At 37.6% G+C, this 16,291-nt stretch overlaps 1 protein-coding gene across 5 annotated transcripts in view; it reads left to right on the top strand.

Moving 5' to 3' along the window:
* Nucleotides 1–16,291, top strand: part of slc25a26 (solute carrier family 25 member 26) — a 212,392-nt gene that overhangs the window by 14,970 nt on the left and 181,131 nt on the right. For all 5 annotated transcript variants that reach the window (XM_048547940.2, XM_059649929.1, XM_048547937.2 and 2 more), the window contains exon 3: nucleotides 3,334–3,443. In XM_048547940.2, coding sequence (XP_048403897.1) covers nucleotides 3,334–3,443 — 110 coding nt within the window. The remainder of the gene's footprint in view (nucleotides 1–3,333; nucleotides 3,444–16,291) is intronic.

The raw sequence follows: 16,291 nt of genomic DNA, 5'->3' as shown, positions 1-16,291 counted from the left end.
CTAATCAAAGTTTAATGTGCAAGTGAAAATTCCTGCTTAGAAATCACTGGTGAGTGAATCGATTTTCCAGTCTGGAAATTGATTCACTTGGTGAAAAATTGGGGACCATGTGGATCTATTCTGGTTTAATTTGTGGCTGTACAGAGGAAATAGTATGGAGTATAGTTTCCATGTTTTTGTGGATTTGTTTTTGCTCAAGATTGGGCAAACCTATCGAAAAAATTGAAGATCTTCAAATTGGATTACTGTGCCTACGTACAGGCACCACACCCCAGGAGAGATGTGAATCTTCGGAAATGCTTCAAAGGAGACTTTCCAGACATGATCCAGGAAAAAAGGATTGCATTTATGCTGCCCTTTTATAAATTGTAAAATGTAGTCTATTAATTTAAATGCATGTAAGTTTTTTTTTGCAAGGCCGCACTTGCACAGTAACTGAAGAGGCCTACTTGAACTCAGCCTGTGTTCAAACTTCTGGGTTGTAGTGTTGTTTGGGGAACATTGGTTATCCAGATATACTGGAGAGGTTGGGATATTGTTCTTGGATAAAGGTAGCATAACATTTGACGGAGCTGCTGAAAATAAAGAAATTAAAGACAGACTGCTTCCATCAGTGGAAAGATGGAGTTACAGGAGGACACGAATTTGAGACGATTGGCAAAATACATGAGGAAAATTGTACATGCAAAAAAAATTATTGGGATAAATCTGATTTCAATCATTGTCTCCAAAAGGACTAGGATAAATATTTGAAGGCAAAAAAAAATTCATTTGATTTTGTGAAAAGATTCAGCAATATACAAGTAGCCACATTGCTGATACAGACTTGGTGGAAGGACTCATTTTCAATGCTGCATTATTTTACAATCAGTCAGGTTCAGTGCACAACAGGTGTCTGCAATCTTTTATGTTAGTAATGAAAACAACATTCCCTTAACAAGCTGATGCCATCCACAAATTCAATGAATTACATGATGAATTTACACTATTTACACTTGTTTGAAGATCTGCAAGGATGATGTAATAATTCAGTTTTTTTTTAGGCTCCAGAGTGCTTTGGCACCTTTTTAAAAAAGCAAACACATTTAGAATACTGAAAATTTAGATCACAAACCGTGCAAGTTTGAGCTATTTTAAAACTGGGCTAATCAGGTGATGGACTAATCACTACCTAAAATCAGTGGTAAACTGTTTTTGGCACTGTTAGTAAACTTTCGTTCTTGAATTATAGCAGGGATTTTCTTATTGCAAGAAGAAAAGTGAACAAATAAAGCAATAAACATTTTTTAAAAATTACCCAATAGCAGTAGTGCATGAATGGTTATGGCTTTGTATTTTCAGTGGTTGTATGAAGTTATAGCTCCAAAATTGGTTATTGTTTTTAAAAAATGCATTTTCATCTCAGATATTTGCTGTATTCTGGACAGTGTATGTTTTAAACAGACTTTTAACCTTTAAAAGCTTAAATCTCAGGAGGCACTTTTGAAAATAAGCTTCAAACTAGCTACAATTGTAATGAAATTGAGAAGGATTTTGTTGTATCTTTGCTTGGTTAATGAAGTGATATTTATACACAACTTTAGAAAATACCTCATTGAAAATTCTGAATTTTTCACTTTTGTAGATGAGATATTTCAGACATTTGCCATTTTAGATATAGTCAATGGAATTGTTTTATTTTTCAAATGCATGTTCCAACATTTAATGCAAATGTGTAACTTCAAAAGGCTAGATGACATTCCTGTGTTTTCACATTGCTATTCAATCAGCAAAATCTCTGATCTCTCATTTAAACCTTTTGAAGCAGTATTGTAAAATATGCAATTGCTCACAGTCTCTGTCATGCTACTTGTCTCATTCTCCTCTGATCACCACCATTCTCTCAAAGCTGGGCATTAAATTTGCTAGCAAGGTTTATGTTAAGAAAAAAACATTGATAATGCCTGAAGTATTTCACAGAGTTTGAAAATAAGCATCTATGTATAGAATATAAATGTCAAGTATATAGAAAGACAATATATGCACAAGTTCCACAAACTGTAATGAAATAAATGATCAGCTAATCTATTTGTGAATGGATATTGACCTGGACACTGAGACCGAACCATTGCTTTGAGTTGTTTTATGGGGTCTTCTGTGTTCATCTGAGAAAACACACTGATTTGAAACTTCAAGACCCAGATGATAATGCAGCACTTCTTTAATACTGCAATGAAGTGTAAGCCCAATGTGTGTGCTCAAGTCCCTGGATGGGACCTTGAGCTCACCAGCTTCTGACTGACATTAAAGTGCTACAGAAAGCATACTTGATTAAAGAAAATGCATGTTTGATGCAATAACCTTCTTTAAAAAAAGAGATGTTGATTCCACATGTCAATTGTACATTAACTAACAGGGAATCCCAGTTGAATAAGTTGCTGGAAATATCTTGGTGCATTCTTGTAGTTCTCTTCCATGGAACAGCATTTCATATTACTGACTGCAAGTGAATTTCAATTGATGGTGTGTAGTTACTTCTGGAAACAAAAGAGTAAGTCATACAACACTTGTGATTGAAGACCAGTTTCAACACCGATGGACCATCAATATTTTGGTCAAGTTATGAATGGCTTGATCTGCATCTATAATATACTGAAAACTGTCAATGTTGTAATTGTATCAGAAATAATGGGAACTGCAGATGCTGGAGAATCCAAGATAACAAAGTGTGGAGGTGGATGAACACAGCAGGCCAAGCAGCACCTCAGGAGCATGAAAGCTGACGTTTCGGGCCTAGAACCTTCTTCAGAGAGGGATTGTGACTTGTAGTGACACAGCTGTGGTATTTTGTACTGTTGGCCTTCTATGCATAGTTTGCAATAGAGCTTTCACGCTGATGCACCTGGCTGGCATCTAGCTGGGTCACAGTGTATTCCTTACATTGCATGCTTTTCAAGGGATGTATCAGTTTGCCTTGCTCATTGTTGTGTTTCAACACCTGTCATCCAAGTAGGCAAGAGGGCTGCCAGCTCTCAAAACATGTTTTGCTTTAAAATCGTAATCTTCTGCTTGAAATAACATTTTCTTTATTTTAAAGCCTGTATCTGTTTCCATGACTAATTTCTTCTAGAACAGGTTACCAGAGGCTATAACCTGAGAGGCAACTGTGTCAAGCATGACTGCCCAGGAGATGTATCCACACCTGTTGCCTGCTGAAGTCTATTAGAAGGATTTGCAGATTGTTTACCAATCAGCTTAGTTGTGTTGTGAATTCACTTTCCATTGCCATCAGAATTTGTTAACATTGCTTTTAGACAGACTTGAACTTTTTCTTCTGTATCTGTTTAATTTCAGCTGCACTTTTCTTCGTTACTTACGACTATACAAAATCTGTACTGGGCTTATGCGTGTCAACAAAACAAGCTCCACTTGTCCACATGGTGGCTGCTTCACTCGGAGAGATGGTAAGTCTTGAATCTTATGATTGATATGTAAGTGTAAATTGATAAAAATGCATTTGTTTTTAATCATTCCTACCACAGCACCCTTAGCAAGGCAAAATGTTCTGAGGTGCATCTTGGAAATGTAGTTGAATGATTTTTTTTTTTATAAAACCTTTACGAGTACATTACTGGATAACAGTGGAAAAATTCAAGCCTCCTTTTTACGAGTGAGATATAGGTCCACTTGAAAGTGTACCACAAAAGCCATATGAGATAATTAGAACAGCTATCCAAAAGCTTGACTGAAGAAATAGATTTGAAAGAATATCATTACAGAGGGGAGGCAAACAGGAAGACAAATCTATGGAGGAGATTCCAGAGCTGAGGTTTCAGGCAATTGGATGAGTGATTAAAATTGGGACTGTGCGTGAGGTCTGAAAATGGCAAAGCTGAAGAGATTTCAAAAAGTAGGAAGGGATGAGGTCTGAGTTACCCTGGTTGAGAATTTTAGAATTAAATTGTTGCCAGACCCAGCCAGTGCAGCCTAAGTGCAGAATGCTGGAATTTAGGATATGCATATCAGAATTTTGGATGAGTTCATGGAGGGTGGAAGATGAGATGCTGTCCAGGAGAGCACTGGAATAATCAATTCTATAAAAGAAAGGCTTGTTTTTCTTTTTACATGTGAAAAGCTTATTTTCCCATTACACAAACTGACCATTTGTGCAATAAATTGTATGTTGTTTTAAAACATTATTGATCTGCCACTTTTCTCATTAAGGGAAATTTCAAATTGTAAAAGTGTTACAATGCTGATGTCAAATACGTCCCCCCACCCCGATAACTAAAACTGAAAGACCCAGAGAGACTCTCCTCACCCTATAATCTGTTAAAAGAAGTATAAAAAAAGGTATAACCTGCCTCTTAGCCCCAATCTGTTATAAAGGAGTGGTTAAATGAAGTAAACACCTGACACTCACTTTGTCATCAACAAGTAACAATTTATTTATTAACTCGCAATGAACAAATTAACCGAACTATTAACTAACCAAACGATTCCCCTCTAACTACTAACTATCCATGAATAAAACAAAATTCTATTAGAATGCTGTTCTAATAAATATAAGTCCCACCTAGATAAACCGAAATAATAAAACAAACTTGGTCTATCAAAATTACCACCAGGTTAAATTTTCTGGAATGTTCTGTGTCTTCATTGATCTTCTTCAGGAATATTAATTAAAAATGCTACAGAACATTTATTTAGATGATGCTTTCTCTAGGAGCTGAGAGAGCTGATCTCTTTGCAGATGACAGTTTGCTCTCTGCTGATTTTGCAATTGGTCTTGTATTTTATACCCTTGATGACATATAGGTTTCTTACAATAGGATTGGCCCTATGTTGTCAAAACTATCTGATTTAAATTTCATTTGTTTTTAGTCCCTAAGTGCCTGCTTTAAACTAATTGGTTATACTTCATGTCCTGATATCAAAACAAAACTGTGGCTTGACCTGCTAACCATCCAGCTTTTTGATCTAAGTGTTACAACTCAGGTGCTCTGTGCACATGCAAGTTTGTAACCTACACGTAGACATTTTTTTACAATCTCCAAGCCTAGAAAAAGGATATCCTCTTTTAAAGGGCCCACTCACTGCTTTCCCACCTATCATTTTATAAACACCAATATTTTACAAACATTGAATTCTAACGCCCTGCCTTCCAACCCACAAGCACGCTACCCAACTTTGCAACAAAAATAAAATTAATATGCAAAGGAAATTTGCACGTCACAATATGGTTAAACATATTGATTAAATATTCTTTTGTGCCTGCCTCAAGTTGGTTTATTGGTTTTAACTCAGAAACCTCAGTTTCTTGATTTGGAATTTTTGCTGGGAGCTGTGATTGTATAAACTAAATTTACAAGATGCTGCATAAATATGGGCTGAGTGCCTAATTTACAAGGAAATATTGTATATTCAACCTGCATTACTGACGGCTACTTTTTCCTCTTTTAGATTGCAGCACCTTTCAAATAATTTTCAAAATTTTTTAGAAAAGTGAGAGCCACATGGCATCCCTGATACATTAGCTACTTTGCTACTTAGGAAATATTTACCACTTTTGGATTTGTAATCAGCATTTATAATTAATTATTCCAATTTATAATTTGCATTTTCATCCTTTTTAATAAGAATTATTCTTTATTTGTAAGGAGATGTCTGACTTGTTGACAATTTTGAGTAGGCTGAATTTCCAATTGCCCTTTTTGCTCTGGAGCTGCAAGTTGACATTTTAGGGAGTAATGCATGATAAATCGGGTGGTAGATTTGATTTGTGGATGACTAAGTTAAATTAGGCTTTTGGGAGGGTTTTAAACTGGTGTTTCTTTGGGCTAGTGACGTGATTTGATTCTTTTTACACCTGAGAACCATTGATATAATTTCTTAACATGGCACTGCTATAATGAATGTTTAAACAGTTTTGCTCATTGATTTCAAATTCTGCCAGGGTAATTCTCTTATTAATTGTAGCAAATATTTCAACAAGGTTGACTTTATTTCCGGGTGAATATTATGACATCCAAATTGCATCAGGCACTTTGCGCCTCATGTTTTCGGAGTAGTTTACGAAGACGAATAACAATCCAATTTTAAAAATTCCTTTACCAGTGCAAATGGAAATGTAGTCGATCACTCTGTACAATGCTGCTTTTGCCGCCCCCCCCCCTCCCCCCCCCCCCAACAATGTAGGAACATTTGAGAGAAAGTTTGAACCATGTAGATTTACTAAATATTATTTGATTCAACATAGATTTATAACTATTTTAAAAACTTATTTTGTGTTTATTTTGTATGGACTTCAAAAGGCTTATTATATTCTGTTTCTGTTTCCTTAAATAGTTTGGTTTTTTTCATTGATCTTACTCTGGTATCAGTTCATCTGTATTCCATGTCTGTGTTTGTGGAGAGCTCATTTGTCAAGTTGAAGTGAATCGCTTGCTTGCATTTATAAACCTTTTCTCCCTCAGGACATACTCGAAAATACAGTGTGACATGACAAGGCAAAGCAATTGGCAGGCTTTTAGCTTGGCATGTCAACTCATCCACAAATTTTGGAATACCAAAAGCTAGTTGAAACAAAATACATTGCGTTTATAACAAACAACCATGGCTGCCTAATTCAGTTGTTTTTCCTTTTTATTGTAAAACAATGCTTAGAAATTTTCAGAGGGTGTTAACAAAATTGACATTCTGGAATAATATCTTCTCAGTGAAGTGATAGAACTATGCAATTTACATTTGTCGAGTTTTGTGTTCTGTTCCATTCAAAATTTTGACTGTAGTGAATCGAATACTGGAATAATATTTCAGTATTCAAATTGAACGTGTAAATACAAACAGCAAAATATCCAGTTAACCCTTTTTCTTTGCCTTAAGGAAAGGATTGAGAAGGTAGTTTCTTTAACCTGTTGGAGCTGTTGGTACAATAATTTGCTTGTTAACCTGGAAGCTGTTGCTGTTTTGTTCCTCCCCTGTATAGCCTGACACCCTTGATACAACAATATGAAGTTCTGCTTTTCACCTTCCAAGTCCCAAAGTCTGGGGTTCCCCTCTTAAAGCTCACTTTCACTTATTATCCTTGTGCAGTTACTTCCACTTGCATGGTTTCTCTTACATACAATATAGAAGCCAGTCAGGCAGTTGTGCTGGTACTTTGAAAGAGCAGTTGTACTTGGCCCCACACGCCTAATTTATCTCTGTAATCCTGTAGGTTTGTCATCGTAAGTGCCTGACATATTCTGACAGAAATGTTTTGTGGAATAATTTCCCACTACCCTATTCAGTAGTGTTCCAGATGCCAGCAATCTTATGTTATAACATCTTGCCTTCCATGTTAAATTCTAGCATTCCCTCCTGTAATTTTCATCGTCTTTCTGGTTGTTAACTGAATCTTGGTCCTGATAGTTATCGTGGATATTGTGATACCAGCTGATGGGAATAATGGGAAGTCAAATCCAGAGTGAAAACTAGCTTGATAGACTGTAAGAGGTAACAGGAACTGCAGATGTTGGAGAAGCTGAGATAACAAGGTGTAGAGCTGAATGAACACAGCAGGCCAAGCAGCATCAGAGGAGCAGGAAAGCTGACGTTTCGGGCCTAATTTCTGCCGCAGGCTTGGCCTGGTGGTCATCCAGCTGTACACCTTGTTATCTTTGGTAGACTATACATTTTAATTTTGCAACTTGATCATTAAGATATTCACAAAGGCTGTCAATGCACTTTCAGCAAAAAAGAATTAAAATTTATAGCATTTAGAAGGAAAATAAAACACTGCTTTACACTATACAAGAACTACTTTAAACAGTCTTGGGAGAAATATCAAATGAAGATTTATCCTTTTTTGTTTTCCCAACAATCTAATAGATGCTTAAACCTCAGGAAGGGTCATTCCTATTTCCACTTTAACGTTCCTTGTTCAGTTGGCACAGCTGTACTTAGTTTCTTTTCAGCAAACATCTGTATTCACTTGATAGTATCATCTTTAGTTAATGTCTGTTTAATGAGACCTTTGAACAAGCTGCCTACACAGCTCACTTGTTTCTTAACATGGATTCCTTAAACTTCACTTCTTCAGCCTTCTAATTCTGGAGTTTTCTCTTACTGACATTAAAGCGCTTGGGGCTTCTCAGCTCAAACTGCTTTGAGAACTGCTAAGCTCATTACTCCTCTACTGCCATTGATCTGTTCTCTCTCAATTAAATGTATGTAAACACATTTCCAGATACCCATTACCACACTCCGAACTCAATGAAGTTAAGGCCCTCAGTATGAATCAAACTTTAAGTATATCAAGTCCTGTTCAAGTTAGAACTGGTGTTCCCAAATATTAACAGAGCTCTCAGAAAGGGTCACCGGTCCTGAAGCGTTAACTCTGATTCTTTCCTTCACAAATGCTGTCAGATCTGCTGATCTTTTTGAGCAACTTTGTTTTTGTTTCTGATATGCCGCATCTGCATTCTTTCGGTTTTTCCCAAATATTAAGACCAATATCTCATCAACTTTCATCACAGTGAGCTTCTTGTTTCTGTTTTATTTTATTTCCTTTGTCATCGAGAATGCGTTAGCTTTGCTACCTTTTCCTTTCAGATGAATGTGCCTAGTTTGTGCTTGACCACTTTGTTCCGTGTTACTGCATTACAGCAAATCTGGTTTGTTTGAAATTTGCAAGGTTTTCAAATGGTGGTCTTTCAGTTATTGTTTCAAAGTTTGAATGTGAGCAAAGATAAATTTTTCATTACCTCTTTAATCAGTTCTCAAAGTGTATGTGTCACAGAGTGATGGAACACATTGTTTTTTCAATCAGCTGTTTTGTCGACAGATCTGGTGATAAGCATTACCTTTTCCCTTCATTCAGCCAGGGTACATACAATTAATTAGTCTACCGAGTAAAGCACTGTTGTCGGGCAACAATGCTGTACACTTGTGAAAATGATGTTCCACTTTGAAGATAACATTTTCATTTTCCCTTGGTTTCTCTCCATTTGTGTCATTCCAGTGATAGGATTTCAATACTTCACCAATTGAACACTTTTCATGTGCATGTAAGAAACAGAAGAAATGAGATGGACCAACAAATTAGTCATTTAAAAATACATGTATAACTAATTTGCCTGAGTTTTAAGAACTAAAAAAAACAAAATTTTGTGAACTTGTTTGGACGAGTTTTGACACGGCTCTGTGATAGGTGTGACTTCAATGCAGACCTTCTTGGACCTGAGGTATTGACCCGAAGCAAATTCTGAAGTATCCATCGATTAGTTAATTGTTAATTTCAATGTAAGTAAAAAGTCAAGTTACGAGAATTCAAAACTTTAGCACTGTTGTCTGTCCATGTAAATTGGCTTCTAATTAAGTGTCCTTGACATGATGTGCTTGGTCAGTTAGTTTTTCTGTTAAGTACCCTTTATCCTTCAGATAGCTGATGAGAACTTTGTCTTGAAGCAATTAATGTTGACTACAGAAATAGGGGTGGTCCCAAAGGATGTGATTTAAAATCCTTGCACACCTGCATTAAATAGTGAAAAGCACACAAAATGTTTAGCTGTAAGTTATCGAGAGTTTATCTGATCTGTTTTTTGTTTAAAATAGGGTGCAGTTCGATTCCAACCTTGGGTGACTGTCTATGTTGAGTTTGCGCATTCTCCCCTGTGTCTGAGAGGGTTTTCTCCAGGTGCTCCGGTTTCCTCCCAGAGTCCAACGATGTGCAGGCTACATGGCTTGGTTATGCTAAATTGCCCGTAATGTTCAGGGATGCGTACATTATGTGGGTTATAGGGATGTGGGTTTGGGTAGGATGCACCAAGGGTTGGTGTGGACTTGTTGGGCCGAAGGGCCTGTTTCCACACTGTAGGGATTTTATGATTCTATGATGTATGATGTTCAATTATATCATGTAATTTTGTTGGATTCTGTGATGCTGAGCACTCCTGTCAGAAAAGGGGTTATTCTCTTCCTGTTGGTACTTAACTGGTCAAGTTTTAAACCATTACTGTCATCTTTTTAAGATTGATGAGAAAAATACTTATAAATTCTTTAGATGGGGTCACTGGAAAAGGTGACTGTCATCAAAAATTTTGTGCTGAAGAAGATAGTATAGCCAAATCAGCATTTTTATGCTTCAGTGTTCTTTTACCATTTGCCGGTCTCGAACTGAAAAGGATTGCTGAGTACTTTTAAAGCACAGATACAGCCAAGCCATGTCATGTGGTGATCTGTACCTTGAGGATACCTTCTCAAAGCAACAGTCACTCCTTAGTGTGATTTCAGATTGATTTGATTATGTTTTGTTTGGAAGGTGTGAAACGCAATGAAGTATTGTGCGCTTAGCATCAGAAATTCTCATTTTAATTAAAATTATTTTGATAACCATATTGTTATTTTACCTTGATTGAAATATTTGTTTATCTTGCTTGCAAGCAAAATAAACAATCAATTAGTGCAGATCATTTGTTAACTTGAACAAGTTAGAGCTTTCATATGATATGGAGCTGAGATATAACTGAGAGGGCTGTGTTGCTTTCTTTTCATTTTCCTGCTTGGATGACAGGTTAGGGACAGGAATAATGGGAACTGCAGATGCTGGAGAATCTGAGATAACAAGGTGTGGAGCTGGATGAACGCAGCAGGCCAAACAGCATCTTAGGAGCACAAAAGCTGACGTTTCGGTTCTCGGGATGTGGGGAATGTAATTTTCACATTGTCACTTGCATTTGATTGTGGCTAAAAGTTGCCAGTAGTTTTAAATTTGTCACTTTTTCGTATTGAGTTGAAGAAATGTCGTGATAATGTCATGTGGCATATTCAAAAATATCCCTTCCACAGTTGAACCCTACATACTTTGAGAAAAGCAAAATTTCAAATGATATTGCAATCCCTGTTGGGCCCAAACACTGACTGAAAACGAGCACAAGATACGACAGGAATATTCTCTGACCCAGCTGCTAGCTTTTGAGGAATGAATTGGAAATTAATCAGTGTTACTAACTGTTCTATGATGAAATGGTTAACACTGGCAATAACAAAGCAATGTTAGCACTTGTGTTCGTAAGCATTGCTGAATGTAATGGGCTTCTGTTAAAATGAAATTATTTGCAACAGTAAATCAAAAGTTAAAACTACACAGTGAAATACGTTATAAAAGGCTTAGGGACAAAATAAACAGCAAGAGAGCCTATAGGAAAAATGTGTTTTGAAGGGTAAAACAAAAATTAAGTCATTGTTTTGGTTAGATGTCTAGTGTTCATATGTGGATTTTTAGTGTAGCTGAGATTCAGAACCTGTCCATGGTAGGGAAGTCTAAAAATAGAGGGCATAGGTTAAAGGTGAGGGGGGAAAAATGCAAAAGGGTCCAGAGGCCATTTTTTCACATGTGGGCAGTGATGGATGAGTGTCTGAAATGGGCTGCCGGAGGGACTGGTGAAAGTGAGTACAAGTTTGTCATTTAAGAAACATTTAGAAAGGTATGTGGATGGGTTAGGTATCGAGGGATTTGGATCAAATGCAGGCAAGTTAGGTTAGTTTAAATTGTGAAAACTGGGCAGCATGGGTAAGTTGGTCCGAAGGGCCTGTTTCCATGCTGTAGACCTCTTAATCTATCCTTCATCATTTCCAAACATTATTGTTCACACTATAGGAAGTGTTCCTGAGTAAGGGGGTAATGAATCATGGAACAGGCCACCAGTAGGGTGGAAAACCATAGCATGTTTAAAAATAGAACTGCATGATTTCATGTTACACAACTATTACAACTGGATTATGGATTATGTCTTTTTCCAAAGTTTTAAAGCCAAAGTTTTAAGGAGCAGTTTCTGCCAATGCTTTCTGCTGAGTGAGAAAGGGTGGATTATTAATGGAGGCTAAGGTAGAACTTTAATGCTAAAGAGTTGGTGAAGGTGCTGAGAGGTAGTGAAAACCAGGTTCTCATTTCCAATACCAGGTACTTACACTCTTAGTAGCAAGTTTACATCTGTTGTTGCAATGCACTGTCGATGTTTGTACACTGTAAGCAATCCTCTAGCAAAACCCTGAAGAAATGTGGCCTTATACAAACAAAAGCCAAATGTGACTTATCACCGTTGTCCAGTGCACTGGACTCGGGTGGATTTCTTTAATGGGCCTCATTGCAGACAATGCAGAAATTGTGGCAGGTAATGCAAATATTGCAAATAGATTCAAATTCCTGTGTCACTACGTGGAGAGTCCTTTATAACAACAAAAAGTTCCGCATCATCCTTTTCTTAGACTTTAAATGTAATAAAATGACTTGAAGATTGACTTCACTGCCGTATCATTGAGAGTTTCTGACCTGAAGTTTGTGGTCATTGGAAAGATAAGGGCACTGACTGCTGACCAGGATGTGAGCTTCACACTGAGAGAATTTCACTCCTATCTTCACACAGATTGCAGTGTCCAACACTGCATTCGCAGTATAGAGCAGCCAAGTTGTTTTCAGGCTCTCCAAGTAATCAATGGCAGATATTTTGAGACGGATTAAAACAGGAAACTGAAGTGAATAATGCAAATTGTTTTAATATTAAAGACTGAGTCATGTAAGTGAAGAGAAGGTAGAAAGTCTAAAAACATACTGGGTAAAAAATCTCTCTTTTAAAAAAAAACTAGTTTAATCATGTCAGAATTCCATGTTGCTCATTAGATTTTTTTTACTCCCTTCCATGTTAAATGCCCAGTTACATATGACTCACCTAGGTTTTTCAAACTGGATTTTGCAGCAGGAATGTTGATGTTTTTCTTGATTTCATGGTGGCTGGCCATGCTGCCTGTGACACGTGCTGAATTCATGATCTTCATGCTAGTTTGTGCACGCCTGACATCTTGAAGTTGCTAACAACTCATAGCCTTCATTACCCCAAACTATCCCAATCCTCTGGCCTAGTTTGTCTGAATTGAAGTGCTAGCGTATGTATGTGGTTTGCAGACTGAAGAAAATAAATTTGTGTGCTCTTTTGAAAGGGAGACTACAGCAACACTTGTAACATTGGCTTTTTCTGGCAGAGCAACATTCCTCTGAACATTTTTATTCAGTCTCCAACATTCAGTTCCATTTCTGAAAATTGATGCTCTGAGTTCTTTTACTACTGCCTTGGCACTGTAGCCTTGTATTGTCAACAGGTAACTACATTCTGCAAAAGTACATTTATGGAAACCTTTAGCAAATCCTGAGGTTATGTGAAGACCGAAAATCTATTTAACTAGCCTCCTTGTCTCTCAAAGTAGTCCACAGTGAAGTAAACATAAATCTTGATTTGCTTAAGGAATATTGTTTAAGGAATATCTTCCAAAAAATAATCTGAAGTCATGAAATAGATTTTTCTTTGAAAAATTGCCATGGGCCATTCTCCCCATCAGATTCATTGGCTCCAGTAGTCTAGGTGAGCTAGAATTCATGAAACGTGATGTCTATTTTCAACAATGTTAATTTGGAGTAAAATATTAAGTTATGAAAATTTAGACTGGTTAAAAAATGGCTGAGACTTGCCTCTCTTTTTTTTTCCTGGTCTCAGCCTGGGTCTTAAATCCAGAAATCCAGAATGGTGATATCCTCTGGTGTTCATGCAGCTCTGGTGCCTTTCAATTTCCCAGTTGTGTGTGATTGTATCACAACATTGCCACAAATTTGCAAAACTTCTCCTTAAATCTGTTGTCTCATTAAGTTCAGGGAGTAATGAGTATTGAAAATCGGATGACTGAAGTTTGGTCCAGACAGTGTATATGGATGGCACAGTGGCTCAGTGGTTAGCACTGCTGCTTCACTGCGCCAGGGACCGGGGTTCAAGTCCACCATGTGGCAACTGTTCAAACTCAACGCAGACATTATACTTGGGTTTCTTCCGGGTGCTTCGGTTTCCCCTCTCAATTCAAAGATATCCATGTTAGGTGGATTGGCCTTGCTAAATTCCCCATAGTCTCCAGGTGGATTAGCCATGAGAAATGTAGGATTACAGGGAGAAGGTAAAGGGGTGGATCTGAGTGGGTTTGGAGGGTCAGTGTATATTTGATGGGCTGAATGGCCTGCTTCCAGACAGTAGGGATTCTATAAATTATTGTGCCTGTATGGAGCTTGTAATACCGGTACTACACCTGAACTGGAATATCCAAGAACTGTTCATTTTGCTTCCATCTTTCAACTGCAAAATACATTTTTCTCACATTCTATAGGATCTTGCTTATTTTGGAGGAAAAGTTGGAGGAGGGTTGAAAAGGCTTGTTTTCTTTCTCCCTCCTCTTTTCCCATCTACTCAAAAAGTAGCTTTTCTCCTTGTGGTCAACTTTAGCATCAGTATTGATGTTTTTCCCTCTCTCCTGCCTTGTGTTTCGCTTGATATTGGTAATTCTTGGTTATTTAAATGAAGGCACTTCTGCTCAGGGCATTACTGCAGATGTTCTCCATGTTCATGTCTGAGATACAACCATTTGCAGCTACTTTATCAATGACCTTTTCCCCCCCATCATGTGGTCAGAAGTGGGAATGCTTGATGACTGCATGATGTCCACCATATCTGTGATTTCTCAGTTACTGAAGTGTCTGTGTCCTTAAGTGGAAGGATCTGGATAACACAGTTTTGAGGTGATAACTTGCAAGCATATTTACACTGCAGTTTACACTGTGTTTGGTAATGACTATCTTCAATAAAGATGATTTAATCACCTTCCCAAGTCGTTTAATGGCATTACCATTGCTGTAACCCCAGTATCAACATCCTGGGGAACGCCATTGACCAGAACTGTACTGGCCATATAAATGTTGTGGCTACAAGGCAGGTGGGAACTGTGAATTGTGCAGTGAATAACTTGTCCTCTTCCACCACCCCCCCCCCTGCCCAATCCTGCCTATCATTTCTAAGGAGCAAGTTTGATGAGAGTAACTTCACCAACATTTAGGAAGCTCAACAATTTCATGGAAAAGCAGCCTGCTTGAACAGCACCCTATCTACCACCTTCAATGTTTATACCACTGACATGTCAGTGTGTACTATATAGCAAGTTCACTAAAGCAACTCACCAAAACTCTTTCTTCAGTGCCTTGTAAACCCGAGGCCTCTGCCACTGAACAAGACAAGGGCCGCAGACACATGGGAATATCACCATCTGCAGTTTTTCCACGATCGTGGTATTAAAATCTTGAACTCCTCCCTCCCAACACTGGTATCCGCACCTGATAAATTGCAGCATTTCAAGGAGGTGGCTCACTGAAGCTACTCAAGGGCGATTAGGGAGGGACAACAAATACTGTCCTTGTCAATGATCCTCACATCCTGTGAACCAAACAAATCAATTATTTGTGCATTACAAAGGAACCAATAACTTTGAAAACTCCCAATGCTGGTGAAAAAAAACCTTCTTTTCATTGAAATTCTTTCTCCGTAACCTTGCATGTGGCACCATTTCTCTTTTTCATCTACCTTTGCAAAATGGCATTACTCAGAAGGCCTCCCATTTTCATCCGCTTTAAAATGGTGATTGCTTTCTTCAATGTTTCTGTAAAATGTCAAATATGTCCTTTGAATTGTCGTTGATGTTGTGCATGGTTACCCTGAAACACCAGTCTGATTTAGCTTAACCTGATGGTTGCCCAGGCAATGAGATTGCTGCCATAAAGACCTGCTGCGAAATGCAGCTGAATTTTGTGGTTATAACATGAAAAATCTCTAATTAAACCTGGAGTTGAAATTGTCTGTAAATAAAGATGAATGGAGGCTGGAACCCTCCAATACAGCTAGCAAATTTATCATCCAATTAGGGGCTGAAACCTGAAAATTAGGATCTGTCAACAACCCACACATGAGCTGCATCAAAACAGCACGGGGAACAAATAAATCAGTGTTATTCTAGCAAAAAAAGGTATAGAGCCATACTGTGTACCTCTGAAAACAGGAAATCATCCATTTGGCTTATTATCACAAACCATGCTGGAATATGGTTTTTAGTCCTCAAAATAGTCGAAATGAGATTCATTAGATAAATCTGAATGTTATGATGTGGGCAGACATGAAATGTCTCAAGATTACTGATGCTCTGAAACATGGTTCACTTCATATTTTGAGTATTTAAATGGAGCTTCACTTAGGGAAAATATTGCAGCCTGCTTAAATAATTATTTCAATGAAATTATATTCAATAGAGCTTATTTTAAAATATATAAATATGCCAAGGAGATTTTGAGGTCTAACGTTATCCATTTCCAGCCTGAAGGGGTCAGTCTTGCCACAGCAATTTTGTTTTGACTTCAGATATGCCTTTTCTCTGAATTGGAGACAGGATTGCTCTGCATCAAGTTATCGCTGTT

The sequence above is a fragment of the Stegostoma tigrinum genome, chromosome 11 (assembly GCF_030684315.1).
Source record: "Stegostoma tigrinum isolate sSteTig4 chromosome 11, sSteTig4.hap1, whole genome shotgun sequence".
Lineage (NCBI taxonomy): Eukaryota > Metazoa > Chordata > Chondrichthyes > Orectolobiformes > Stegostomatidae > Stegostoma > Stegostoma tigrinum.
Note: the sequence above shows the minus strand (reverse complement) of the source record. Positions and strands in the feature narration are given on the sequence as shown.